Below are 26941 nucleotides of genomic sequence, written 5' to 3'. Positions count from 1 at the left end.
TAATGGTCTGGTTAAAAAGGCCTCTTTCCAGCTCAGCATGAAGAATAAACCCACAGGGCCACACAATGCTCTACACTTCCCACTAGATGGCAGTGTGATTGCAAATAATCACATGATGATAATGCACTGCAACTTCACCATTAATCAGCTCTTAAAGCACATGTCTGTATGGATACTACTGTATCTACTGGATACTACTGTATCCATACAGAGAGAGCTTATAGGCTGATAGCATTGGAGGTAAAATAAATGATATGTTATTGAGTAAATTCAGTTTATCCTCTTCACGTAATCTATTGTGCATAATTGTTTTCAACAATAGGCCTATGCCCAAACATTCAAATCGATACTAATGTCATAAACCCATTATGTCATCTCTAGCCAAAAAGAGCTTAAGAACCACATGTCATTTTCCTTCCCCCCCTTGACCTGCTGTTAATCCACATTAGGGGGGTTTAGTGGGATTTCAGACCATATTGGTGTTGATTTGCCACTTTTCCTCTGACAATGCAATCACTTAGCATGATGCGTTGTCTCTACTGTATTCTGTGGGGCAACAAAATCTTCATGAATAAGAAGCCACACTGTACTCCATTTAGTGGTGTGTTTCTCTCCTTGGAATCTCTGTGGTTGTTTATTAGTGTGCATGTATAATCTGATGTATATGCACAGGGGAAGCCGGCAGAACACTGACCTTTAGGGTACAATGAGGCAGTGCTCCATGAAAATAAATCAACCATTCCCCTGGGATTCAGAGCAGCTTCCCTCAATGCCATTCAACGTCTTAGTTACTTCAGTACATGGCAGCTATCAGTACATGAGCACAGCTGCCTTCATCTGCATTCTGCTCCATCCCCCTCCTGCTAAATTGCCTCTTTCTTAACATACCGCCGCCACACATATGCACTCACACACACATACACAGAAACAAAGATATGCATATTAATATCATTGTGTGTTTAGAGATGTAGCCTATACTCCCAATTCACTAAGAATTAGTTTACTTGTTTTTAGGTAATATTTTAAAGATTAGTCAGGATATAAATGCTATCTGGCATAGATATTAGTACACCTCTTTCACCTCTTTACCTCTCTCCCCATCCCTCCTCTTCATCTACCCAGCCTGTCTCTGTCTTTGCCCAGAGAATGAGTCAGCATAGGAGTGATAGAAGGCATCTGGCATCTGTCACGATTTGAGAGACTGATCAGGTTTCAGTGAAGAATCATGTCTCATTTTCTATCATTTTACACTTTGCTTTACCTCTGTACTCTCCAATTTGAGCTTCTCATTATGTGGTGCATGTTCAAATGTGATTTCAGTGTGACAGTGAGTCTACAGCTATTTTTGAGTGTGTTACTGTGATTTTGATAATATGTTAATGCATATGTGGTGTTCCTCAAGTGTACAGTATATTTGTCAGTTTGTGCAGGCCTGTGTTAGAGAGAGGTGTGTATTAAAATGCTCTGACTAGTCCTAGGCTGAATATAATATTATTTTCCTCTACTTTCTCTTGAACACAGACAGCACCTCACTGCTTATTTCTGTCCCTCTCTCTTCTGGGAAAAAAACAAAACAACCTACTCCAAAAGATTGAAAAAAACAAAAGATAAAAAGACAGATGCCAAAGGACTCTGGGACTCTGTGTCTCCTTGACAACAGTCTCCAAGCAACCATCACTCTTCAACCCCCCATCTCCCCCTACTCCTCTGTCTGTCCCTTCCCCTATCTTCCCTCTCCATCTCAAGAGTTCACCTGGATTCACTTCAGCTAGCCCCCATAAACATCAGTAGTTCTGAGTCTGTAGCTTTGGCTGTGTATTCCCCTCTGAAGGGGAACAGAGTGTGTGATGTTATTTATGCCCACAAACTAGGGGAAAGTAGAAAGAACTGTGCAATACTGGGACACAATACTTGAACGGTGGTAAATGCCAGAAGACTTGTCCTTGATGAATATTTCTAATGTTTTCTTTCTGGAGGAGTACAATAACATGTTGACATTGAAGTTATTTTTTTTATCCCCCGAAGTGTTGCCGTTGTACTTTTACTTGAAGAACTGACACAGCAGAAAAAAATGTTTATCCCCTGAAGTGTTGAGGTTGTACTTTTACTTGAAGAACTGACACAGCAGAAATTTAAACAATAGCACATATACCTGCCCTCAATAGCCTTTGTATAATTTTTGTAGTAAACCCTTTAGGATGACTTGTGTCTGTATGTGTCGTGCTCAAGGGCACAACAAGAGGCAATGACATCTAGGATTTGATGCCAGCAACCCTCCGGTTGCCAGCTCACTTCCCGACAGATTTTTCCCGTCGGTCCTGGGACTCGACCTGCCAAACTTCTGGCTGCTGGCTTGCCTCTAACTGCTAGGCTTCCTTACAACGCTAGTACGCTATTGTCATGTTCACACAAATGAGACAAGAGCATAACACTCATCAAGGACGTCAAACAAAATGAATTTATTCTCTTTCGAAAGACAAGAGTGCAAAATAATAGACCGTGACAAATAAGTGAGCATGTAGTGAGCATGTGTAGCTAAATGTATATCAATGATGTTGCCACCCACTGTCAGCATGTGTAGCTAAATGTATATCAATGATGTTGCCACCCACTGTCAGCATGTGTAGCTAAATGTATATCAATGATCCACCCGCTGTCAGCATGTGTAGCTAAATGTATATCAATGATGTTGCCACCCACTGTCAGCATGTGTAGCTAAATGTATATCAATGATGTTGCCACCCACTGTCAGCATGTGTAGCTAAATGTATATCAATGATCCACCCGCTGTCAGCATGTGTAGCTAAATGTATATCAATGATGTTGCCAGCAGCATAAAATGTATATCAATGATGTTGCCACCCACTGTCAGCATGTGTAGCTAAATGTATATCAATGATGTTGCCACCCACTGTCAGCATGTGTAGCTAAATGTATATCAATGATGTTGCCACCCACTGTCAGCATGTGTAGCTAAATGTATATCAATGATGTTGCCACCCACTGTCAGCATGTGTAGCTAAATGTGTAGCTAAATGTATATCAATGATGTTGCCACCCGCTGTCAGCATGTGTAGCTAAATGTATATCAATGATGTTGCCACCCACTGTCAGCATGTGTAAATGTATATCAATGATGTTGCCAATGTAGCTAAATGTATATCAATGATGTTGCCACCCACTGTCAGCATGTGTAGCTAAATGTATATCAATGATGTTGCCACCCACTGTCAGCATGTGTAGCTAAATGTATATCAATGATGTTGCCACCCAGCATGTCTAAATGTATATCAATGATGTAGCTAAATGTATATCAATGATGTTGCATGTGTAGCTAAATGTATATCAATGATGTTGCCACTGTCAGCATGTGTAGCCACCCACTGTCAGCATGTGTAGCTAAATGTATATCAATGATGTTGCCACCAATGATGTTGCACTGTCAGCATGTGTAGCTAAATGTATATCAATGATGTTGCCACCCGCTGTCAGCATGTGTAGCTAAATGTATATCAATGATGTTGCCACCCGCTGTCAACATGTGTAGCTAAATGTATATCAATGATGTTGCCACCCGCTGTCAGCATGTGTAGCTAAATGTATATCAATGATGTTGCCACCCGCTGTCAACACATCCAAGCAACGTTTCCAGAACGCTTATTATTGTGTTTGCCTGTGTGGCCAGCCCCCACAGTGCTCTGTTCTATGGTAGTGAATGTTTATGTACATGTTCCGTATGTACGTACTGTATGTACACAATTTCAGCAGGTAAAAAAACAAACCACAGGTAGGCTAGTTGAGTCTTTCTCGTCATCTCTTATAGAGTGCCTTCTGAAAGTATTCAAACCCCTTGACTTTTTCCACATTTTGCTACGTTACAGCCTTGTTCTAAAATGGATGAAATAAAACCAATTCCTCAGCAATCTACACACAATGCCCCATAATGAAAAAGTGAAAACAAGTTTTTAAGAGATTTTTGCAAATGTATTAAAAATAATAAACATAAATACCTTATTCACATAAGTATTCAAACCGTTTGCTGTGAGACTCGAAATTGAGCTCAGGTGCATCCTGTTTCCATTGATCCTCCTTGAGATATTAATACAACTTGATTGGAGTCCACCTGTGTTATATTCAATTGATTGGACATGATTTGGAAAGGCACACACCTGTCTATATAACGTCCCACAGTTGACAGTGCATGTCAGAGCAAAAACCAAGCCATGAGGTCAAAGGAATTGTCCGTAGAGCTCGGAGACAAGATTGTGTCGAGGCACAGATCTGGGGAAGGATACCAAACAATGTCTGCAGCATTGAAGTTTCCAAAGAACACAGTGGCCTCCATCATTCTTAAATGGACTCTTCCTAGAGCTGGCCGCCCGGCCAAACTGAGCAATCAGGGGAGAAGGGCCTTGGTCAGGGAGGTGGCCAAGAACCCGATGGTCACTGACAGAGCTCTAGAGTTCCTCTGTGAAGATGGTAGAAACTTCCAGAAGACAACCATCTCTGCAGCACTCCACCAATCAGGCCTGTATGGTAGAGTGGCCAGACGGAAGCCACTCCTCAGTAAACGGCATATGACAGCCCACTTGTAGTTTGCCAAAAGGCACAACAAGATTCTCTGGTCTGATGAAACCAAGATTGAACTCTTTGGCCTGAATGCCAAGCATCACGTCTGGAGGAAACTTGGCACCATCCCTATGGTGAAGCACGGTGGTGGCAGCATCATGCTTTGGGGATGCTTTTCAGTGGTAGGGACTCGGAGACTAGTCAGCATCGAGGGAAACATGAACGGAGCAAAGTACAGAGAGATCCTTGATGTAAACCTGCTCCAGAGCACTCAGAATCTCAGACTGGGGCGAAGATTCACCTTCCAACAGGACAACAACCCTAAGCACACAGCCAAGACAACGCAGGAGTGGCTTCGGGACAAGTCTCTGTCCTTTAGTGGCCCAGCCAGAGCCCAGACTTAAACCCGATCAAATCAAATCAAATTTGAGTGGTTACATACACATGGTTAGCAGATGTTAATGTGAGTGTAGGGAAACGCTTGTGCTTCTAGTTCCGACCATGCAGTAATATCTAACAAGTAATCTAACTATTTCACAACAACTACCTTATGCACACAAGTGTAAATTAATGAATAAGAATATGTACATGTAAATATATGGAGGAGCGATGGCCGAACGACATAGGCAAGATACAGTAGATGGTATAGAGTACAGTATATACATATGAGATGAGTAATGTAGGGTATGTAAACATTATATAAAGTGTCATTGTTTAAAGTGACCAGTGATACATTTATTACATCCAAATGTTTTATTATTAAAGTGGCTAGAGAGTTGAGTCAGTATGTTGGCAGCAGCCACTCAATGTTAGTGATGGCTGTTTAACAGTCTGATGGCCTTGAGATAGCAGCTGTTTTTCAGTCTCTCTGTCCCTGCTTTGATGCACCTGTACTGACCTCGTCTTCCGGATGGTAGCGGGGTGAACAGGCAGTGGCTCGGGTGGTTGTTGTCCTTGATTATCCTTTTGGCCTTCCTGTTAAATCGGGTAACATCGGGTGGTGTAGGTGTCCTGGAGGGCAGGTAGTTTGCCCCCGGTGATGCGTTGTGCAGACCTCACAACCCTCTGGAGAGCCTTGCGGTTGTGGGCGATGCAGTTGCCGTACCAGGCTGTGATACAGCCCGACAGGATGCTCTCGATTGTGCATCTGTAAAAGTTTGTGAGTGTTTTTGGTGACAAGCCAAATTTCTTCAGGCTCCTGAGGATGAAGAGACGCTGTTGAGCCTTCTTCACTACGCTGTCTGTGTGGGTGGACCATTTCAGTTTGTCTGTGATGTGTACGCAGAGGAACTTAAAACTTTCCACCTTCTCCACTACTGTCCCGTCGATGTGGAAAGGGGGGTGCTCCCTCTGCTGTTTCCTGAAGTCCACAATCATCTCCTTTGTTTTGTTGAGAGTGAGGTTATTTTCCTGACACCACACTCCGAGGGCCCTCACCTCCTCCCTGTAGGCTGTCTCGTCATTGTTGGTATTCAAGCCTACCACTGTAGTGTCGTCTGCAAACTTGATGATTGAGTTGGAGGCGTGCATGGCCACGCAGTCATGGGTGAACAGCGAGTACAGGAGAGGGCTGAGAACTCACCCTTGTGGGGCCCCAATGTTGAGGATAAGCTGGGTGGAGATATTGTTTCCTACCCTCACCACCTGGGTGCGGCCCATCACAAAGTCCAGGACCCAGTTGCACAGGGCGGGTTCGAGACCCAGGATCTTGAGCTTAAAGAGGAGTTTGGAGGGTACTATGGTGTTAAATGCTGAGCTGTAGTCGATGAACAGCATTCTTACATAGGTATTCCTCTTGTCCAGTATTCCTCTTATCGATCTAACTTCTCTGGAGAGACCTGAAAATGGCTGTGCAGCAACACTCCCCATCCAACCTGACAGAGCTTGAGAGGATCTACTGAGAAGAATGGGATAAACTCCCCAAATACAGGTGTGCCAAGCTTGTAGCGTCATACAAAAGACTCAATGCTGTAATCGTTGCCAAAGGTGCTTCAACAAAGTACTGAGTAAATGGTCTAAATACTTATGTAAATGTGATATTTCAGTTTTTTATTTTTAACACATTTGTAAAAAATAAAAAAATAAAAATGTTTTAGCTTCGTCATTATGGGGTATTGTGTGTAGATTTATGATGGAAAAAAACTATTTAATCAATTTTAGAATGAGGCTTTAACGTAACAAAATGTGAAAAATGTCAAGGGTTCTTAATACTTTCCGAAAGGCACTGTATAATATATATTACTGTGTTCCTCTAGCAAGCCAATATGCTCTGACTCAGCCTCAGTCAGCAGTTATTGGAGTGGGTACTACCAGTCTGTGGGTTCTGCCAGTCGGTGGATTCTGCCAGTCTGTGGGTTCTGTCAGTCTGTAGGTTCTGCCAGTCTGTAGGTTCTTGCCAGTCTGTAGGTTCTGCCAGTCTGTAGGTTCTGTCAGTCTGTAGGTTCTGCCAGTCTGTAGGTTCTGCCAATCTGTGGGTTCTGTCAGTCTGTAGGTTCTGCCAGTCTGTGGGTTCTGCCAGTCTGTGGGTTCTGTCAGTCTGTAGGTTCTGCCAGTCTGTGGGTTCTGTCAGTCTGTAGGTTCTGTCAGTCTGTAGGTTCTGCCAGTCTGTGGGTTCTGTCAGTCTGTAGGTTCTGCCAGTCTGTGGGTTCTGTCAGTCTGTAGGTTCTGCCAGTCTGTGGGTTCTGTCAGTCTGTAGGTTCTGTCAGTCTGTAGGTTATTGCCAGTCTGTGGGTTCTGTCAGTCTGTAGGTTCTGCCAGTCTGTGGGTTCTGTCAGTCTGTAGGTTCTGCCAGTCTGTGGGTTCTGTCAGTCTGTAGGTTCTGCCAGTCTGTCGGTTCTGTCAGTCTGTGGGTTCTGCCAGTCTGTGGGTTCTGTCAGTCTGTAGGTTCTGCCAGTCTGTAGGTTCTTGCCAGTCTGTGGGTTCTGTCAGTCTGTGGGTTCTGCCAGTCTGTGGGTTCTGTCAGTCTGTAGGTTCTGCCAGTCTGTGGCTTCTCTCAGTCTGTGGGTTCTGTCAGTCTGTAGGTTCTGCCAGTCTGTGGCTTCTCTCAGTCTGTGGGTTCTGTCAGTCTGTAGGTTCTGCCAGTCTGTGGGTTCTGTCAGTCTGTAGGTTCTGCCAGTCTGTAGGTTCTGTCAGTCTGTAGGTTCTGCCAGTCTGTATGTTCTGCCAGTCTGTAGGTTCTGCCAGTTTGTGGGTTCTGCCATTCTGTGGGTTCTGCCAGAGATTTCCCTGTTAGGTCTGGGCCCTAGTTACAAGTATTCCTTACTTCTATTAATTTAGAGCGATTTACTTATCGCTAGGCTCTGCAGTAGCTGCATATATATATTTAAGTAGAGCCTGTAGTTTTTCCTGGTGAGGAAAATCTCCTTGCCCAATTAAATAGGATCATGATTGAGTGCAGGGATGTTTAGCATTGAGTCAATGTAAAGGAGAGTGTAGTGGGATAAGTGGCCAGATTCCATATAACCGCAAGACTTGAGTTTACATTCACTTTCAAAATAGCTCCTGTTATATATGACCTGCTCCAACCAAGTTCTCTCATCTATGGGATTATTGAGCACTACCTACTCTACAGAAAAAAATAATCTCCAAAAGCAATACCTGATATAAAGGGATTATGCAGCAGCGACATTAAATCTGATCGGTATAAAAAGTGCAAGATGAGGCTTTTGAAAAGGGCATTGCATTGGAGATCACAGGGGAGGGATAGTATACCATAGCTTCCGGCCAATAAGAAGTAAATCCAGGACGTTGTTATTATAATTACATGAGCCTACTGGGCAAGTCTTATCACTGCAAATCTATTCACTGTGTAACATCATGCTTTTAAACAGGGACTTAGGTCTACATTAGATCTCCATCAGTCTCTACATAACCATTAGGTCTACATTAGATCTCCATCAGTCTCTACATAATCATTAGGTCTACATTAGATCTCCATCAGTCTCTACATAACCATTAGGTCTACATTAGATCTCCATCAGTCTCTACATAATCATTAGGTCTACATTAGATCTCTATCAGTCTCTACATAATCATTAGGTCTACATTAGATCTCTATCAGTCTCTACATAATCATTAGGTCTACATTAGATCTCTATCAGTCTCTACATAATCATTAGGTCTACATTAGATCTCTATCAGTCTCTACATAATCATTAGGTCTACATTAGATCTCTATCAGTCTCTACATAATCATTAGGTCTACATTAGATCTCTATCAGTCTCTACATAATCATTAGGTCTACATTAGATCTCTATCAGTCTCTACATAATCATTAGGTGTACAATAGATCTCTATCAGTCTCTACATAATCATTAGATCTTTATCAGTCTCTACATAATCATTAGGTCTACATTAGATCTCTATCAGTCTCTACATAATCATTAGGTCTACATTAGATCTCTATCAGTCTCTACATAATCATTAGGTCTACATTAGATCTCTATCAGTCTCTACATAATCATTAGGTGTACAATAGATCTATATCAGTCTCTACATAATCATTAGGTCTACATTAGATCTCTATCAGTCTCTACATAATCATTAGGTGTACAATAGATCTCTATCAGTCTCTACATAATCATTAGATCTCTATCAATCTCTACATAATCATTAGGTCTATATTAGATCTATATCAGTCTCTACATAATCAGACACTACATGCCTCTTGGGTGTATTAATTTGTGAGCAATTCTTTTCCATCTTGCACATTTTCCAATCACCGTTTTTCCTTCTTGATTCATTCATCTTTCTCCAATATCACTCCTCATTGTTTTTTTTCTCTCTCATTGCGTAATGAGTCGTCTCGTATCCATCTCATCTCGCAATTCTGATGACTTCACCTCATCTCTCTCTCTCTCTCTCCACTTCTCACCATCCTCCTATTCATTTTCCCCTTCCATAACTTATCTCCCATTCCCTGTTGTCCTCCTTCATTCTTTCCCCGTTCACACACCTCCCATCCCCTCTCTCTCTCTGTCTGTCTGATGTGTCACATTGCACTGAGGTCATGGCAGGAGCGTGATTTCTGTCGGAGGATCTTGCTCCCCCGGTGCCTGCTCATCTCCCTGTATTGGCCTCGGTCCCTGTCTCCTCGGCCGTAGGAGCGTGGCACCAAGCCAGTCAGGAAGCGCTTGGCCTTGCTGGTCAGGCTCTCCCTGCGCCCCGCCCCGGGGTCCCCCTCCGTCCAGCCTGGCCCCACGCAGTCACCCCTGGCAGCCTTCACTGCCCCCTCCAGCAACTCGGTGGTGCCGTGGTCCAGGGAGGCAGACAGCTCCAGATATTGGCAGTCATACATCATGGCACTGGAGTGGGCCTCTGGAACACAGAGAGAGGGGTGAGGGATGTAGCAATAGAGAGATACCATGACAGCCATGTTTAGTGGAAAGGTCAGTTGGGCTTATCCTAATATCTACTACATATAACAGCTGATTGAATGGAGTCTTAACCTGTTAAGAGCGGAATGAAAATGACATTTTTTTTAATGGAGCTGAGCCGTTCTCAGCTGAGCCGAGGCAGGGAGGAGCCACAATAAGATGAGACCACCGTGAGATTATAGTGTTGTGGTGGCAGTGGCTGAGGTGGGAAGAGGATAGAGGAGGGGAGTAGAGAGGAGAGTGAGCGAGAGAGAGAGCAAGAGGGGGAGAGAGAGCAAGGACAAAGAAGGGGAGAGGGAGGAGGGGAGGAGAGAGGGAGGAGGGGGTATCAGAGGGAGGAGGGGTGATAGAGGGAGGAGGGGGTATCAGAGGGAGGAGGGGTGACAGAGGGAGGAGGTGTAGGGAGAAGGCAGACTAAGCATTAGAGAGAGCAGTAGATATTAAACAACAGCATTGTGTTATTAACAATGGTTAGAGCTCAGTGAAAGCTGCTGTGGGGAGGATGGCTCATAATAATGGCTGGAACAAAGCAAATGGAATGGCATCAAACTATGTGTTGGATGTATTTGATACCATTCCCCCTATTCTGCTCCAGCCATTACCAAGAGCCTGTCCTCCCCAATTAAGGGAAAGTATTCAGGCCCCTTGCCTTTTTCCACCGTTTGTTATGTTACAGCCTTATTCTAAAATGTATTCAATTATTTTTTCCCTCATAAATCTCACAATACCCATAATGACAAAGTGGTTTTAAAAATAACCCTTTGCTATGAGACTTGAAATTGAGCTTAGGTGCATCCTGTTTCCATTTATCATCCTTGAGATGTTTCTACAACTTGATTGGAGTTCACCTGTGGTAAATTAAATTGATTGGACATGATTTGGAAAGGCACACACCTGTCTATATAACATCCCACGGTTGAAATTGCATGTCAGAGCAAAAAAAAAGAAGGAATTGTCCGTGGAGCTCCGAGACAGGATTGTGTCGAGGCACAGATCTGGGGAAGAGTACCAAAATCATTCTGCAGCATTGAAGGTCCCCAAGAACACAGTGGCCTCCATCATTCTTACATTTAAGAAATTTGGAACCATCAAGACTCTTCCTTGGGCTGGCAGCCTGGCCTGAGCAATCAGGGGAGAAGGGCCTTGGACAGGCAGGTGACCAAGAACCCGATGGTCATTTTTTAAATGTTATTTAACCTTTAATTAACTAGGCAAGTCAGTTAAGAACACATTCTTATTTACAATGACAGCCTACCAAAAGGCAAAAGGTCTCCTTATGGGGATGGGGGCTGGGATTAAAAATAAAAATATAGGACAAAACACACATCACAACAAGAGAGACAACACAACACTACATAAAAAGAGACCTAAGACAACAACATAGCATGGCAGCAACACATGATAACACATTATGGTAGAAACACAACATGACAACAACATGGTAGCAGCACAATAGATAGTACAAACATTATTGGGTACAGACAACAGCACAAAGGGGAAGAAGGTAGAGACGACAATACATCACGTAAAGCAGCCACAACTGTCCAGTTTGAGTGTTTGTTGCAGCTCGTTCCAGTCGCTAGCTGCGGTGGTCACTCTGACAGAGCTCCAGAATTCCTCTGTGGAGATGGGAGAACCTTCCAGAAGGACAACCATCTCTGCAGCACTCCACCAATCAGACCTTTATGGTAGAGTGGCCAGCCGACAGAAACTTTCAACCGGTTCTCCCCATTAAGCAACAAGTCGGAGTCAGGAGCCTTCTCAGGTCTCTCAACCACCCGTTACTGAGTCTGAGCTGCCGAAGCCTCCCACCATTAGCTCTGACAAATTGAAAACCCTAGTCATTGGCGACTCTTTTACCCGTAATATTAGACTTAAAAAGAATACACTGTTTACCAGGGGGCAGGGCTACCGGCATAAAGGCTAATCTGAAGATGGTCCTGGCTAAGGCTAAAACTGGCTAGTGTAGAAATGTAGGTTTGGCAAAACAAAACATTTTATGTTATTTAACTCGGCAAGTCAGTTAAGAACAAATTCTTATTTTCAATGACAGTCTAGGAACAATGGGTTAACTGCCTGTTCAGGGGTAGAACGACAGATTTGGGATTTGAACTTGCAACCTTCTGGTTGCTAATCCACCGCTCTAACCACTAGGCTACCCTGTCGCCCCACATGGTGGTGTTCGCCTTAGCAATCTCACTGGAATAAAAACCTCCATTCCTGTCATTATTGAAAGAGATTGTGATAGCTCGCATCTCAAAATTGGGTTACTTAATGTTAGATCCCTCACTTCCAAGGCAGTCATAGTCAAAGAACTAATCACTGATCATAATCTTGATGTGATTGGCCTGACTGAAACATGGCTTAAACCTGATGAATTTATTGTGTTAAATGAGGACTCTCCTCTTGGTTACACTAGTGACCATATACCCCGTACAGCCCGCAAAGGCAGAGGTGTTGCTAACATTTATGACAGCAATTTCAATTTACAACCCAATTTACAGCCTACTCAGTCATTTTTATAGCTACTGTTTACAGGCCTCGTGGGCAGTATACAGCGTTCTTCACCGAGTTCCCTTAATTCATATCGGACCTTGTATTCATGGCAGATAATATTCACATTTTCGGTGACTTTAATATTCACATGGCTTTCGGAGCCATTATCGACTCCGGACCTACTCATTGCCACAGTCATACCCTGGATCTAGTTTTATCCCGTGGAATACATATTGTGGATCTTAATGTTTTTTCTCATAATCCTGGACTATCGGACCACCATTTGATTACGTTTGCAATCACAACAAATAATCTGCTCAGACCCCAACCAAGTATCATCAAATGACGTGCTATAAATTCTCGAACGACCCAAAGATTCCTAGATGCCCTTCCAGACTCCCTCCACTTACCCATGGACGTTGGAGTCCAAAAATGGGTTAACCTAACTGAGGAACCTAACCTTGCGTAATACCCTAGATGCAGTCGTACCCCTAAAAACAAGCAACATTTGTCACAAGAAATGTGCTCCCTGGTACACAGAAAATACCCGAGCCTTAAAACAAGCTTCCAATTGGGACGGAAATGGTGCTCCACCAAACTAGAAGTCTTCCGACTAGCTTGGAAAGACAGTACCGTGCAGTATCGAAGAGCCCTCACTGCTGCTCCATCATCCTATTTTTACAACTTAATTGAGGAGAATAAGACACTGTCGCAAAGCTAACTAAAAAGCAGCATTAAACAAGAGAGGATAGCTTTCATTTCAGCAGTGATACATTCATGAACTTCTTTGATGAAAAGATCATGATTATTAGAAAGCAAATTACAGACTCCAATTTGAATCTTTGTATTTCTCCAAAGCTCAGTAGTCCTGAGTTTGCGCAGAACTGCCAGGACCTAGGATCAATGGAGACACTCAATTTAAAAAAAAATCCTGTATCTCTTGTCAAATTCATGGAAATAGTCATGGCCTCTAAACCGTCAAGCTGCATACTGGACCCTATTCCAACTAAACTACTGAAAAAGCTACTTCCTGTGCTTGGCCCTCCTATGTTGAACATAATAAATGATTCCCTATCCACTGGATGTGTACCAGTCATAAAGCCTCTCCTGTAAAAGCCAAACCTTGACCAGGAAAATGTAAAAAACTATCGGACTATATTGAATCTCCCATTCCTCCATTGTTGTTGTTGTTGAAAAAGCTGTTTCGCAGCAACTCACTGCCTTCCTGGAGACAAATAATGTATACGAAATGCTTCAGTCTGGTTTTAGACCCCATCATAGCACTGAGACTGCACTTGTGAAGGTGGTAAATTACCTTTTAATGGTGTCAAACCAAGGCTCTGCATCTGTCCTCTTGCTCCTAGACCTTAGTGTTGCTTTTGACACCATCGATCACCACATTCTTTTGGTGAGATTTGAAACCCGAATTGGTCTACAAGGACAAGTTCTTGCCTGGTTTAGATCTTATCTGTCAGAAAGATATCAGTCTCTGTGGATGGTTTGTCCTCTGACAAATCAATTGTAAGTTCTCAAGGTTCCGTTTTAGGACCACTATTGTTTCCACTATATATATATTCTACCTCTTCGTGATGTCGTTCGTATACGCAATGTCAACTTTCACTGCTATGCGGACAACACTTGCCTGTACAATTCGAAGCCCCAAAATTGCCTACCCTGGAAGCCTGTGTTCCAGACATAAGGAAGTGGATGTCGGCAAATGTTTTACTTTTAAACTCGGACAAAACAGAGATGCTAGTTCTAGGTCCCAAGAAACAAAGAGATCTGCTGTTGGATCTGACAATTATTTAGATTTTTTTTTACCTTTATTTAAATAGGCAAGTCATTTAATAACAAATTCTTATTTACAATGACGACCTACACCAGCCTAACCCGGACAATGCTGGGCCAAATGTGCACCGCCCTATGGGACTCCGAATTACGGCCAGTTGTGATACAGCCTGGATTCAAACCAGGGTATCTGTAGTGACACCTCAAGCACTGAGCCTTAGACCGCTGCGCCACTTGATAGTTGTACAGTCGTCTCAAATAAAACTGAAGGACCTCGGCGTTACTCTGGACACTGATCTCTCTTTTGATGAACATATCAAGAATATCTCAAGGACAGCGTTTTCCATATTCGTAACATTGCAAAAATCTGAAACATTTTGTCCAAAAATTATGCAGAAAAGCTAATACATGCTTTTGTCACTTCTAGATTAGACTACTGCAATGCTCTACTCTCTGGCTACCCAGATAAAGCACTAAATAAACTTATATTAGTGCTAAACATGGCTGCTAGAGTCCTGACTAGAACCCACATTTTTTATCATATTACTCGAATGCTAGCTTCTCTACATTGGCTTCCTGTTAAGGCTAGGGCTAATTTAAAACTTGTTAGGGCTAGGGTCCCTTTTTCTCAATTTCCGACTTACTGACGTGCCCAAAGAAAACTGCCTGTTGCTCAGGCCCTGAAGCCAGGATATGCATATAATTGGTACTATTGGAAAGAAGACACTTTAAGTTTGTAGAAATGTTAAAATAATGTAGGAGATTTTAACACAATAGATATGGTAGGAGAAAATACAAAGAAAAACCAACATATTTTCTTTTTTGAGAGCCCATGCTCATCCAATAGAATGTATAGGTAAAAGATGAAATCTAGCTCCCAGTATGTAATTCCTATGGCTTCCACTGGGTGTCAGTAGTCTTTGTTCAAGGTTTCAGGCTTGTTTCTTCCAAAACGAGGAAGAATTATGAGTTTTACCACAGGGATACAGACTTGGAAACTCATGTATGCGCCGTGACGAGGAGGAGACGCACCTGCTAATATCATTTTTCCTATTAAACATACTTCTTTCCATATGAAATATTATAGTTTAGTTACATTTTAGGGTATCTGAGGATTGCATAGAAACATATTTTGACTTGTTTTAACAAAGTTTAGCGTTAGCATTTTGGATTCCTTTCTCTGCATGTTGAACGGGTGGATTACTCAAATCGATGGCATCAAACTAAACAGACTTTTTGGGATATAAAGGATTTTATCTAACAAAACGACACTACATGTTGTAGCTGGGACCCTTTGGATGACAAATCAGAGGAAGATTTTCAAGATATTCAAGTTAATATTTAATTGCTATTTGTGAATTTATGAAACCTGTGCCGGTGGAAAAATACTTTGGCCGGCAGAGACAGCAAGGGCTTTCCACTGGGATTCTTCCATGCGCTCCCTAGGAGGGGTGCGTCACTTGAGTAGGTTGAGTCACAGACGTGATCTTCCTGTCCGGTTTTGCGTCCCCTCGGGCTTGTGCTGTGGGGGAGATTTTCGTGGGCTATACTCAGCCTTGTCTCAGGGATGTAAGTTGGTGATCTGTTGATATCCCTCTAGTGGTGAGGGGGCTGTGCTTTGGAAAAGTGGGTGGGGTTATATCCTGCCTGGTTGGCCCTGTCCCGGGGTATCGTTCAACAGGGACACAGTGTCCCCGGACCCACGCGTCTCAGTATCAAGTATCTACAGTGGGGAGAACAAGTATTTGATACACTGCCGATTTTGCAGGTTTCCCTACTTACAAAGCATGTAGAGGTCTGTAATTTTTATCATAGGTACACTTCAACTGTGAGAGACGGAATCTAAAACAAAAATCCAGAAAATCACATTGTATGATTTTTAAGTAATTAATTAGCATTTTATTGCATGACATAAGTATTTGATACATCAGAAAATCAGAACTTAATATTTGGTACAGAAACCTTTGTTTGCAATTACAGAGATCATACGTTTCCTGTAGTTCTTGACCAGGTTTACACACACTGCAGCAGGGATTTTGGCCCACTCCTCATACAGACTTTCTCCAGATCCTTCAGGTTTCGGGGCTGTCGCTGGGCAATACGGACTTTCAGCTCCCTCCAAAGATTTTCTATTGGGTTCAGGCCACTCCAGGACCTTGAGATGCTTCTTACGGAGCCACTCCTTAGTTGCCCTGGCTGTGTGTTTCCGGTCATTGTCATGCTGGAAGACCCAGCCATGACCCATCTTCAATGCTCTTACTGTGGGAAGGAGGTTGTTGGCCAAGATCTCGCAATACATGGCCCCATCTTCCCCTCAATACGGTGTAGTCGTCCTGTCCCCTTTGCAGAAAAGCATCCCCAAAGAATGTTTCCACCTCCATGCTTCATGGTTGGGATGGTGTTCTTGGAGTTGTACTCATCCTTCTTCTTCCTCCAAACACGGCGAGTGGAGTTTAGACCAAAAAGCTCTATTTTTGTCTCATCAGACCACATGACCTTCTCCCATTCCTCCTCTGGATCATCCAGATGGTAATTGGCAAACTTCAGACGGGCCTGGACATGCGCTGGCTTGAGCAGGGGGACCTTACGAGCGCTGCAGGATTTTAATCCATGACGGCGTAGTGTGTTACTAATGGTTTTCTTTGAGACTGTGGTCCCAACTCTCTTCAGGTCATTTACCAGGTCATTGACCAGGTCCTGCCGTGTAGTTCTGGGCTGATCCCTCACCTTCCTCATGATCATTGATGCCCCATGAGGTGAGATCTTGCATGGAGCCCCAGACCGAGGGTGATTGACCGTCATCTTGAACTTCTTCCAATTTCCAATAATTGCTCCAACAGTTGTTGCCTTCTCACCAAGCTGCTTGCCTATTGTCATGTAGCCCATCCCAGCCTTGTGCAGGTCTACAATTTTATCCCTGATGTCCTAACACAGCTCTCTGGTCTTGGCCATTGTGGAGAGGTTGGAGTCTGTTTGATTGAGTGTGTGGACAGGTGTCTTTTATACAGGTAACGAGTTCAAACAGGTGCAGTTAATAGAGGTAATGAATGGCGAACAGGAGGGCTTCTTAAAAAAAAACTAACAGGTCTGTGAGAGCCAGAATTCTTACTGGTTGGTAGGTGATCAAATACTTATGTCATGCAATAAAATGCACATTAATTACTTAAAAAGTTGAAGTGTACCTATGATAAAAATTACAGACCTCTACATGCTTTGTAAGTAGGAAACACTGCCGATTTTGCAGGTTATCAAATACTTGTTCTCCCCACTGTATGCTGCAATAGTCTATGTTCCAGGGGGCTAGAGTCAGTCTGTTATATCTGGTGAAATTCTCCTGTCTTATCTGGTGTCCTGTGAATTTAAGTATGCTCCCTCTAATTCTCCCTCTCTCCCTCCCGGAGGACCGGAGCTCTTGGATCATGCCTCAGGACTACCTAGCCTGATAACTCCCCAGTCCATCTGGTCATGCTGCTGCTCCAGTTTAAACTGTTCTGTCTGTGGCTAGGGAACCCTGACCTGTTCACCGGACATTCTACCTTGTCACGGACCTGCTGTTTTCGAATCTCTCTCTCTACCTCACCTGCTGTCTCGACCTCTGAATGCTCGGCTATGAAAAGCCAACTGACATTCACTCCTGAGGTACTGACCTGTTGCACCCTCTACAACCACTGGGATTATTATTTGACCCTGCTGGTCATCTATGAACGTTTGAACATCTTCAAGAACAATCTGGCCTTAAATGGCCATGTACTCTTATAATCTCCACCCGGCACAGCCAGAAGAAGACTGGCCACCCCTCAGAGCCTGGTTCCTCTCTAGGTTTCTTGCTAGGGTCCTGCCTTTCTATGAAGTTTTTCCTAACCACCGTGCTTCTACTTCTGCATTGCTTGCTGTTTGGAGTTTTAGGCTGAGTTTCTGTATAGACCTTTGTGACATCTACTGATGTAAAAAGGGCTTTACAAATACATTTGATTGATTGAACTCTTTGGCCTGAATGCCAAGGATTGCGTCTGGAGGAAACCTGGCACCATCCTTACAGTGAAACATGGTGGTGGCAGCATCATGCTGAGGGGATGTTTTTCTGCGGCAGGGATCGGGAGACTAGTCAGGATGAGGGAATAATGAACGGAGCAAAGTACAGAGAAATCCTTGATGAAAACCTGCTCCAGAGCACTCAGGACCTCAGACTGGGGTGAAGGTTCACCTTACAACAGGACAATGACTCTAAGCACACAGCCAAGACAACGCAGGAGTGGCTTCGGAACAAGTCTCTGAATGTCCTTTAGTGGCCCAGCCAGAGTTGGGACTTGAACCCGATCGAACATCTCTGGAAAGATCTGAAAATAGCTGTGCAGTGATGCTCCCCATCCAACCTGACAGAGTTTGAGAGGATCTGCAGAGAAGAATGGGAGAAACTCCCCAAACACAGATGCGCCAAGCTTGTAGCGTCATACCCAAGAAGAATCGAGGCTGTAATCACTGCCGAAGGTGATTCAACAAAGTACTGAATACTTATGTAAATGTGATATTTCCGTTTATTGGTTTTTATACATTTGCAAAAATGTCTAAAAACCTATTTTTGCTTTGACATTATGGGGTATTGTGTGGAGATTGATGAGGGGAAAAAACTATTTAATCAATTTTAGAATAAGGCTGTAACGTAACAAACTGTGCAAAAGGTCAAGGGGTCTGAATACTTTCCGAATGCACTGTTAATATATACATAGTAAGAGAAAGAGAAGGGAGAGAGAAATAAATGTGCCACAGCAATACCATAAATACATTTTATGACCTAAACCCATATCTCAACCACAGGCACCAAACAATACAGTCAATGGTAAATAGTCCTCCAGCCAGGCAAGTTTTCTTCCTTATTCAGGCTCAAATATCGGACAGGGAGTCAGGGCTCAGAATACCGTAGATCGATGGATACAAAAGACAGATGTAGCATTTCCACATCAATGACCACATCATTACTGTGGTTCTCTCTGTCACACACACACACACACACACACACACACACACACACACACACACACACACACACTTCCATTATCTTCTGGACAACCTATACGAAACAAAAAATGTTTCACCCAAAACAAAAGGTCTCACACCCACACTGTACACAAATACCAACTCACAACTGGTCCGATTTAATCACTTTTATTCACACACCCCTGCAGCAGCACCTTGTAGCATAGACACCACAGTCATTTCTCTTCTCTCTTCTCTGACGCTCCTTATCACAGCCTTCCACACATGGCACAGGCAGTGTCACCACCCCCCACCCACACTGAGAGGGGAGAGAGAGGTGTGAGAGTGTGTGTATGTGATTGCCGGCTGGTGTTTGTAAATTTGTGTGTGTGTGTGTGTGTGTGTGTGCTTGCATGAGTATAAAGATAGTGACACCAGTCCTCTGTGCTAGAGAGATACTCCAAATAACAACAGAAGACGGGAGGCATACAGCTGAATTCCCCCAGCAGGGGATGAGGAGGGAGGGAGAGCTACGTGTCCATAAACACCTCTACAAGTACGTAGAGGTCACTGCTTTCATTGATAGAACAATAATAGAAGGGTTTTCTGTTGCTTACTGTAGGCTATGTGACTGAGTTTTGCTATGGGTTTTGCATTGTAATCACGGAAATGTATACAGAGACAGTTTCCATAACAGTTGCCATACCAGGCGGTGTTGCAACCGGTAAGGATGCTCTCGATGGTGCAGCTGTAGATCTTTTTGAGGATCTAGGGACCCACAACAAATCTTTTCAGTCTCCTGTGGGGGAAATGGTGTTGCCGTGCCTTGTTCACGACTGTCTTGGTGTGTTTGGACCATGATAGTTTGTTGGTGATGTGGACACCAAGGAACTTGAAACTCTCGACCCACTCCATTACAGCCCCATCGATGTTAATGGGGGCCTGTTCGACCCTCCTTTTCTTGTAGTCCACGATCAGCTCCTTTGTCTTGCTCACATTGAGGGAGACATTGTTGTCCTCGCACCACACTGCCAGGTCTCTGACCTCTTCCCTATAGAATGTCTCATTGTCTGTGATGTGGCCTACCACTGTTGTGTTGTCAGTAAACTTAATGATGGTGTTGGAGTCGTTCTTGGCCATGTAGTCGTGGGTGAACAGGGAGTACAGGAGGGGACTAAGCACACACCTCTGAGGGACCCCAGTGTTAAGGATCAGCGTGGCAGATGTGTTGTTGCTTATCCTTACCACCTGGGGGAAGCTAGTCAGGAAGTCCAGGATCTAGTTGCAGAGGGAAGTGTGTAGTCCCAGGGTCCTTAGCTTAGTGATGAGATTTGTCGGTACTATGGTGTTGAACGCTGAGCTGTAGTCAACGAACAGCATTCTCACATAGGTATTCCTTTTTCCAGGTGGGAAAGGGCAGTGTGGAGTGTGAATGAGATGTCATCTATGGATCTTTTGGGGCGGTATGCAAATTGGAGTAGGTGTAGGGTTTCCAGGATGATGGTGTTGATGTGAGTCATGACCAGCCTCAATGTGAGTCATGACCAGCCTCGTAGGCTTGTGTCACTGGGCAGCTCGAGGCTCGGTTTCCCTTTGAAGTCCGGAATAGTTTGCAAGCCCTGCCACATCCGACGAGCATCAGAGCCAGTGTAGTAGGATTAAATCTTAGTCCTGTACTGATGGTTTGTCTGAGGGCATTGAGCGAGTCACTGTTACTTCCTGCTTTAGTTTTTGCTTGTAAGCAGGAATCAGGAAAATAGAATTATGGTCAGATTTGCCAAATAAAGGGTGAGGGAGAGCTTTTTATGCGTCTCCGTGTGTGGAAAAAATGTGGTCTAGAGTTTTTTTCCCTCCTGTTGCACGTGACATGCTGGTAAAAATGAGGTAAAACGTATGTAAGTTTTACTGCATTAAAGTCCCCAGCCACTAGGAGCGGCTTTTCTGGATGAGCATTTTCTTGTTTCGTTATGGCATTATACAGCTCGTTGAGTGCAGTCTTAGTGCCAGCATCGGTTTGTGGTGATAAATAGATGGCTACGAATAATATAGATGAAAACTCTCTTGGTAGATAGAGTGGTCTACAGCTTACCATGAGGTACTCTTCCTAAGGCGAGCAATACCTTCAGACTTCTTTAATAATAGACGCACCAGCCCTTATTGACAAATAGACACACACCCCCACCCCTTTTCTAACCAGACATAGCTGTTCTGTCCTTCCGATGCATGGAAAACCCAGCCAGCACTATAGTATCCATGTCGTCGTTCAGCTACGACTCGTGAAACATAAGATATTACAGTTTTGAATGTCCCGTTGGTAGGGAAATCTCGAACGGAGTGATTGCAATTTAGAACGGATGGTAGAGGCGGGATACCCACTCTCCGACAAATTGTAAACCCACTGGAAGACATTTCACAGTAAGGGCTCTTTTCAATCTGTATCTGTTACAGATTGTGCAATATACATTTAAAGGTAATTTAAGATTGAGCCAACATATTCAGCATTTACCGTGAATGTAGTCTCCACCAACGCAGGAACATTGCCTTTAAATTACTCTGAACTTCCATAATATGGATTGAATAGAGCTTAACATCACCAAGCCAAAATTATATTTATGGGTTCTTGAGGGAACAAATACACAGTTCAATTTTTTCTCCCAAACAGTTTATCTGTGAAATACAGATATGAGAGATAATTGGCGTAATACAGAGGCCCAGAATAGATTAACCATGACGATGGCCAGCATCCCGGAGTCACCTCTTCACTGTTGACGTTGAGACTGCTGTTTTGCTGGTACTATTTAATGAAGCTGCCAGTTGAGGACTTGTGAGGCGTCTGTTTCTCAAACTAGACACTCTAATGTACTTGTCGTCTTGCTCAGTTCTGCACCGGGGCCTCCCACTCCTATTTCTATTCTGGTTAGAACCAGTTTGCGCTGTTCTGTGAAGGGAGAAGTACACAGCGTTGTACCAGATCTTCAGTTTCTTGGCAATTTCTCGCATGGAATATCCTTCATTTCTCAGAACAAGAATAGACTGATGAGTTTCAGAAGAAAGTTCTTTGTTTCTGGACATTTTGAGCCTGTAATCGAACCCACAAATGCGGATGCTCCAGATACTCAACTAGTCTAAAGAAGGCCAGTTTTATTGCTTCTTTAATCAGTACAACAGATTTCAGCTGTGCTAACATAATTGCAAAGAGCTTTCTAATGATCAATTAGCCTTTTAAAATAATAAACTTGGATTAGCTAACACAACGTGCCATTGGAACACAGGAGTGATGGTTGCTGATAATGGGCCTCTGTACACCAATGTAGATAGTCCATTAAAAATCTGCCGTTTCCAGCTACAATAGTCATTTACAACATTACAACGTCTACACTGTATTTCTGATCAAAGTGATGTTATTTTGAATGGACAAAAAATGAGCTTTTCTTTCAAAAACAAGGATATTTCTAAGTGACCCCAAATGTTTGAACGGTAGTGTAGTTTACGTAATCAAAACCTATAAAAAATGTATTGTCATTTCGCTGCAGTTGTAGCCATGGCTACTGCGCACTCACTACTTTACCTCAGATGCCAACGTATGTCAGTGAATGATGAAGCCTTTAAGAGAGGAATTAAGTTATTCCGACTAAGTAGTGAGGCTGCCTTCATCGTAAAAATCTCATAATGTGGTTGTTATCGGCTGTGTGTGCAGGGCAGGCAACTGTCTCGTGAGCGCTAAGTGGCAGCCAAAATGGAGCAGTTGCTATGGCTACTCACATGCAGAGATGATATCTGCAGAGCTGATTTCTGCGTGTAAAATTGAGCACGGGATGGAATAGGAGTGATTTTTATTGGGTGGGACAGGGAAGTTCCTGCGTTGTAAAACTGTTGCAGGATCAAGACAGTACGGTAAAAGAATTGACAGGAAAAGTGGTGGGGGTTATATGGTGTCGACTGTAAGTATGTATTTTATACATTTGCATGCAATACTGTATTATATCTGTACACTGCACTGTAGGTGATTACATGAGAATGGTGGCACAAGGTGGAAAGGAGAGACCCTTAGATTGATTGACAAGAGGCACGTTGAAAATATATGCCTTGGGCACTCTTGATAACGGTGTGTATGTGTGTTACAGTATAGCGAGGATGTCCTCCCTACCCTCTGTGCTGATCTCTCGACAACGGACAAGGTCACTCTTGTTGCCCACGAGGATGATGGGAGTGTGGGGCATTGACTCCCTGAGGATGAGGCGGAGCTGTGCAGTGCGCTGGAAACTCCTCCTGTCAGTCACCGAGAACACCAGGACAACCACCTCACACTGCAGCGTGGACAGGTCCTGCATCACACACACACACACACACACACACACACACACACACACACACACACACACACACACACACACACACACACACACACACACACACACATTAATGATACTGATACACACTTGTTCTCTTCTCAAAAACCTACATTATGTTTATATAAATATATTTAGCATTTTTTACGTTTTGTTGGATAGTGTAGAGACTGAGAGAAAGAAAGGTAAAGAGTGGCCTGGATTCAAACATGTATATTGACCACCACACCACCCAGACTATAACCTACCTTGTTTTAATGCATGTAACATAATGAACGCTTATATCAGAGGGAGGATTTAAGATGATTACCCAGCTCTGAAATTCAGAATTTGAATCATTCTAAATCAGTACTATTGTGCTAGTTCTTATCCCTCACCACCTGGCATAACGCTTATTTTAATCCTACTTTACGTTCTCTGCTGAGTGGACTCACAGGGGCTTTGTCCTAAATCCAACACATTGTGCCCTTGTGAACTTCCTGCTTCAGTTTGAGGCTTCTGACCCTTTTAGTGGTGGCCACTCCCCACTGAAGCACTGGGCTTAAATTATGTCTCCCTCCCTCTAGTCCTGGCCTGTATAGTAAACTGTGGCTCTGGAGGACAGGCCTCTCTGATTCACTCACTCACTCAGGCACACAGAAGGAGAAGAGCTGCCAGCCCCCTTTCTTAACCCACCATAGCCAGCCCTGTCTGCCTGTGTCTGCCTGTTTCTGTTTCGGTCTGTGTGCCCTACATCCACATGGATCTGAAGGTACATTTCAGCCCTCTGGAGAGCCTCCGCCTGAAAAATTCCCAGCTCCTACAAGCCAAAGAGGATTGTACCCCGCAGCAGGGAATCCATGGTCTCCGGAACACACTCCATCTCCCTCTGGAGGAGGGAGGGAGTTAGCGGCGCAGAAGTGAGCCTGGCCACCTGTCACCGTCTGGGCTTGGTGCAGGGGGAGGAGAGGGGAGGGATGAGAGACGGGAGGAGGATGAGAGGAGGGAGGAGATGGGGTAGTGGAGTGGGACTAGCAGGCTTTGTGGAGCAGGGAGAGACAGCCACTAATCTTTGTAAGCAGCCAAGAGAAACACGGCCACGCCGGAGAAGGATGGGCAGTGTCATGACAGAGAGCTCTCCAGGGTAACTGTGACAAAATAAAAGGGCTTTTCATCAGTGGGATGCTTGATAACTCAACACTGTGTTTGTCTTCTAGTCAGTCAGCTCCTCTCTGTTCTGTTCCACTCAGACCATCTGTCATGGTATACTGCCGTCCACACACACACAAAATTATTTACAGCTTGCAAACGTGTACTACACTCTCACATGCCCACACTAATGCACACATACCGGACTCTCACAAGCTCACTTGTGTGTAACTTGTCACTTAGCGTATGTCCCCATATAATCACCAAAGATGATTGCCTGGTTTAGATCTTATCTGTCGGAAAGATATCAGTTTGTCTCTGTGAATGGTTTGTCCTCTGACAAATCAACTGTAAATTTCGGTGTTCCTCAAGGTTCCGTTTTAGGACCACTATTGTTTTCACTATATATTTGACCTCTTGGGGATGTTATTTGAAAACATAATGTTAACTTTCACTGCTATGCGGATGACACACAGCTGTACATTTCAATGAAACATGGTGAAGCCCCAAAATTGCCCTCGCTCTAGAAGCATGTGTTTCAGACATAAGGAAGTGGATGGCTGCAAACTTTCTACTATTAAACTCGGACAAAACAGAGATGCTTGTTCTAGGTCCCAAGAAACAAAGAGATCTTCTGTTGAATCTGACAATTAATCTTGATGGTTGTACAGTCGTCTCAAATAAAACTGTGAAGGACCTCGGCGTTACTCTGGACCCTGATCTCTCTTTTGAAGAACATATCAAGACCATTTCGAGGACAGCTTTTTTCCATCTACGTAATATTGCAAAAATCAGAAACTTTCTGTCCAAAAATGATGCAGAAAAATTAATCCATGCTTTTGTCACTTCTAGGTTAGACTACTGCAATGCTCTACTTTCCGGCTACCCGGATAAAGCACTAAATAAACTTCAGTTAGTGCTAAATACGGCTGCTAGAATCCTGACTAGAACCAAAAAAATGTTGATCATATTACTCCAGTGCTAGCCTCTCTACACTGGCTTCCTGTCAAAGCAAGGGCTGATTTCAAGGTTTTACTGCTAACCTACAAAGCATTACATGGGCTTGCTCCTACCTATCTCTCTGATTTGGTCCTGCCGTACATACCTACACGTACGCTACGGTCACAAGACGCAGGCCTCCTAATTGTCCCTAGAATTTCTAAGCAAACAGCTGGAGGCAGGGCTTTCTCCTATAGAGCTCCATTTTTATGGAACGGTCTGCCTACCCATGTCAGAGACGCAAACTCGGTCTCAACCTTTAAGTCTCTACTGAAGACTCATCTCTTCAGTGGGTCATACGATTGAGTGTAGTCTGGCCCAGGAGTGGGAAGGTGAACGGAAAGGCTCTGGAGCAACGAACCGCCCTTGCTGTCTCTGCCTGGCCGGTTCCCCTCTTTCCACTGGGATTCTCTGCCTCTAACCCTATTACAGGGGCTGAGTCACTGGCTTACTGGGGCTCTCTCATGCCGTCCCTGGAGGGGGTGCGTCACCTGAGTGGGTTGATTCACTGTTGTGGTCATCCTGTCTGGGTTGGCGCCCCCCCCCTTGGGTTGTGCCGTGGCGGAGATCTTTGTGGGCTATACTCAGCCTTGTCTCAGGATGGTAAGTTGGTGGTTGAAGATATCCCTCTAGTGGTGTGGGGGCTGTGCTTTGGCAAAGTGGGTGGGGTTATATCCTTCCTGTTTGGCCCTGTCCGGGGGTGTCCTCGGATGGGGCCACAGTGTCTCCTGACCCCTCCTGTCTCAGCCTCCAGTATTTATGCTGCAGTAGTTTGTGTTGGGGGGCTAGGGTCAGTTTGTTATATCTGGAGTACTTCTCCTGTCCTATTCGGTGTCCTGTGTGAATCTAAGTGTGCGTTCTCTAATTCTCTCCTTCTTTCTTTCTCTCTCTCGGAGGACCTGAGCCCTAGGACCATGCCCCAGGACTACCTGACATGATGACTCCTTGCTGTCCCCAGTCCACCTGGCCTTGCTGCTGCTCCAGTTTCAACTGTTCTGCCTTACTATTATTCGACCATGCTGGTCATTTATGAACATTTGAACATCTTGGCCATGTTCTGTTATAATCTCCACCCGGCACAGCCAGAAGAGGACTGGCCACCCCACATATGCTCTCTCTAATTCTCTCATTCTTTCTCTCTCTCTCTCGGAGGACCTGAGCCCTAGGACCGTGCCCCAGGACTACCTGGCATGATGACTCCTTGCTGTCCCCAGTCCACCTGACTGTGCTGCTGCTCCAGTTTCAACTATTCTGCCTTATTA

At 44.1% G+C, this 26941-nt stretch overlaps 1 protein-coding gene across 1 annotated transcript in view; it reads right to left on the bottom strand.

The window, feature by feature from the left end:
• Positions 1-9472: 9472 nt before the first annotated feature.
• The window catches only part of LOC115114689 (GTP-binding protein REM 2-like), a 37103-nt gene continuing 19634 nt past the window's right edge, over positions 9473-26941 (bottom strand). The window contains exons 4-5 of the mRNA XM_029643142.2: positions 23351-23528; positions 9473-9886 (exon numbers count right to left, since the gene is read on the bottom strand). Coding sequence (XP_029499002.1) covers positions 9561-9886; positions 23351-23528 — 504 coding nt within the window. The 3' untranslated portion in view covers positions 9473-9560. The remainder of the gene's footprint in view (positions 9887-23350; positions 23529-26941) is intronic.

The sequence above is a fragment of the Oncorhynchus nerka genome, linkage group LG9b (genome assembly GCF_034236695.1).
Source record: "Oncorhynchus nerka isolate Pitt River linkage group LG9b, Oner_Uvic_2.0, whole genome shotgun sequence".
Classification (NCBI taxonomy): Eukaryota; Metazoa; Chordata; class Actinopteri; order Salmoniformes; family Salmonidae; genus Oncorhynchus; species Oncorhynchus nerka.
Note: the sequence above shows the minus strand (reverse complement) of the source record. Positions and strands in the feature narration are given on the sequence as shown.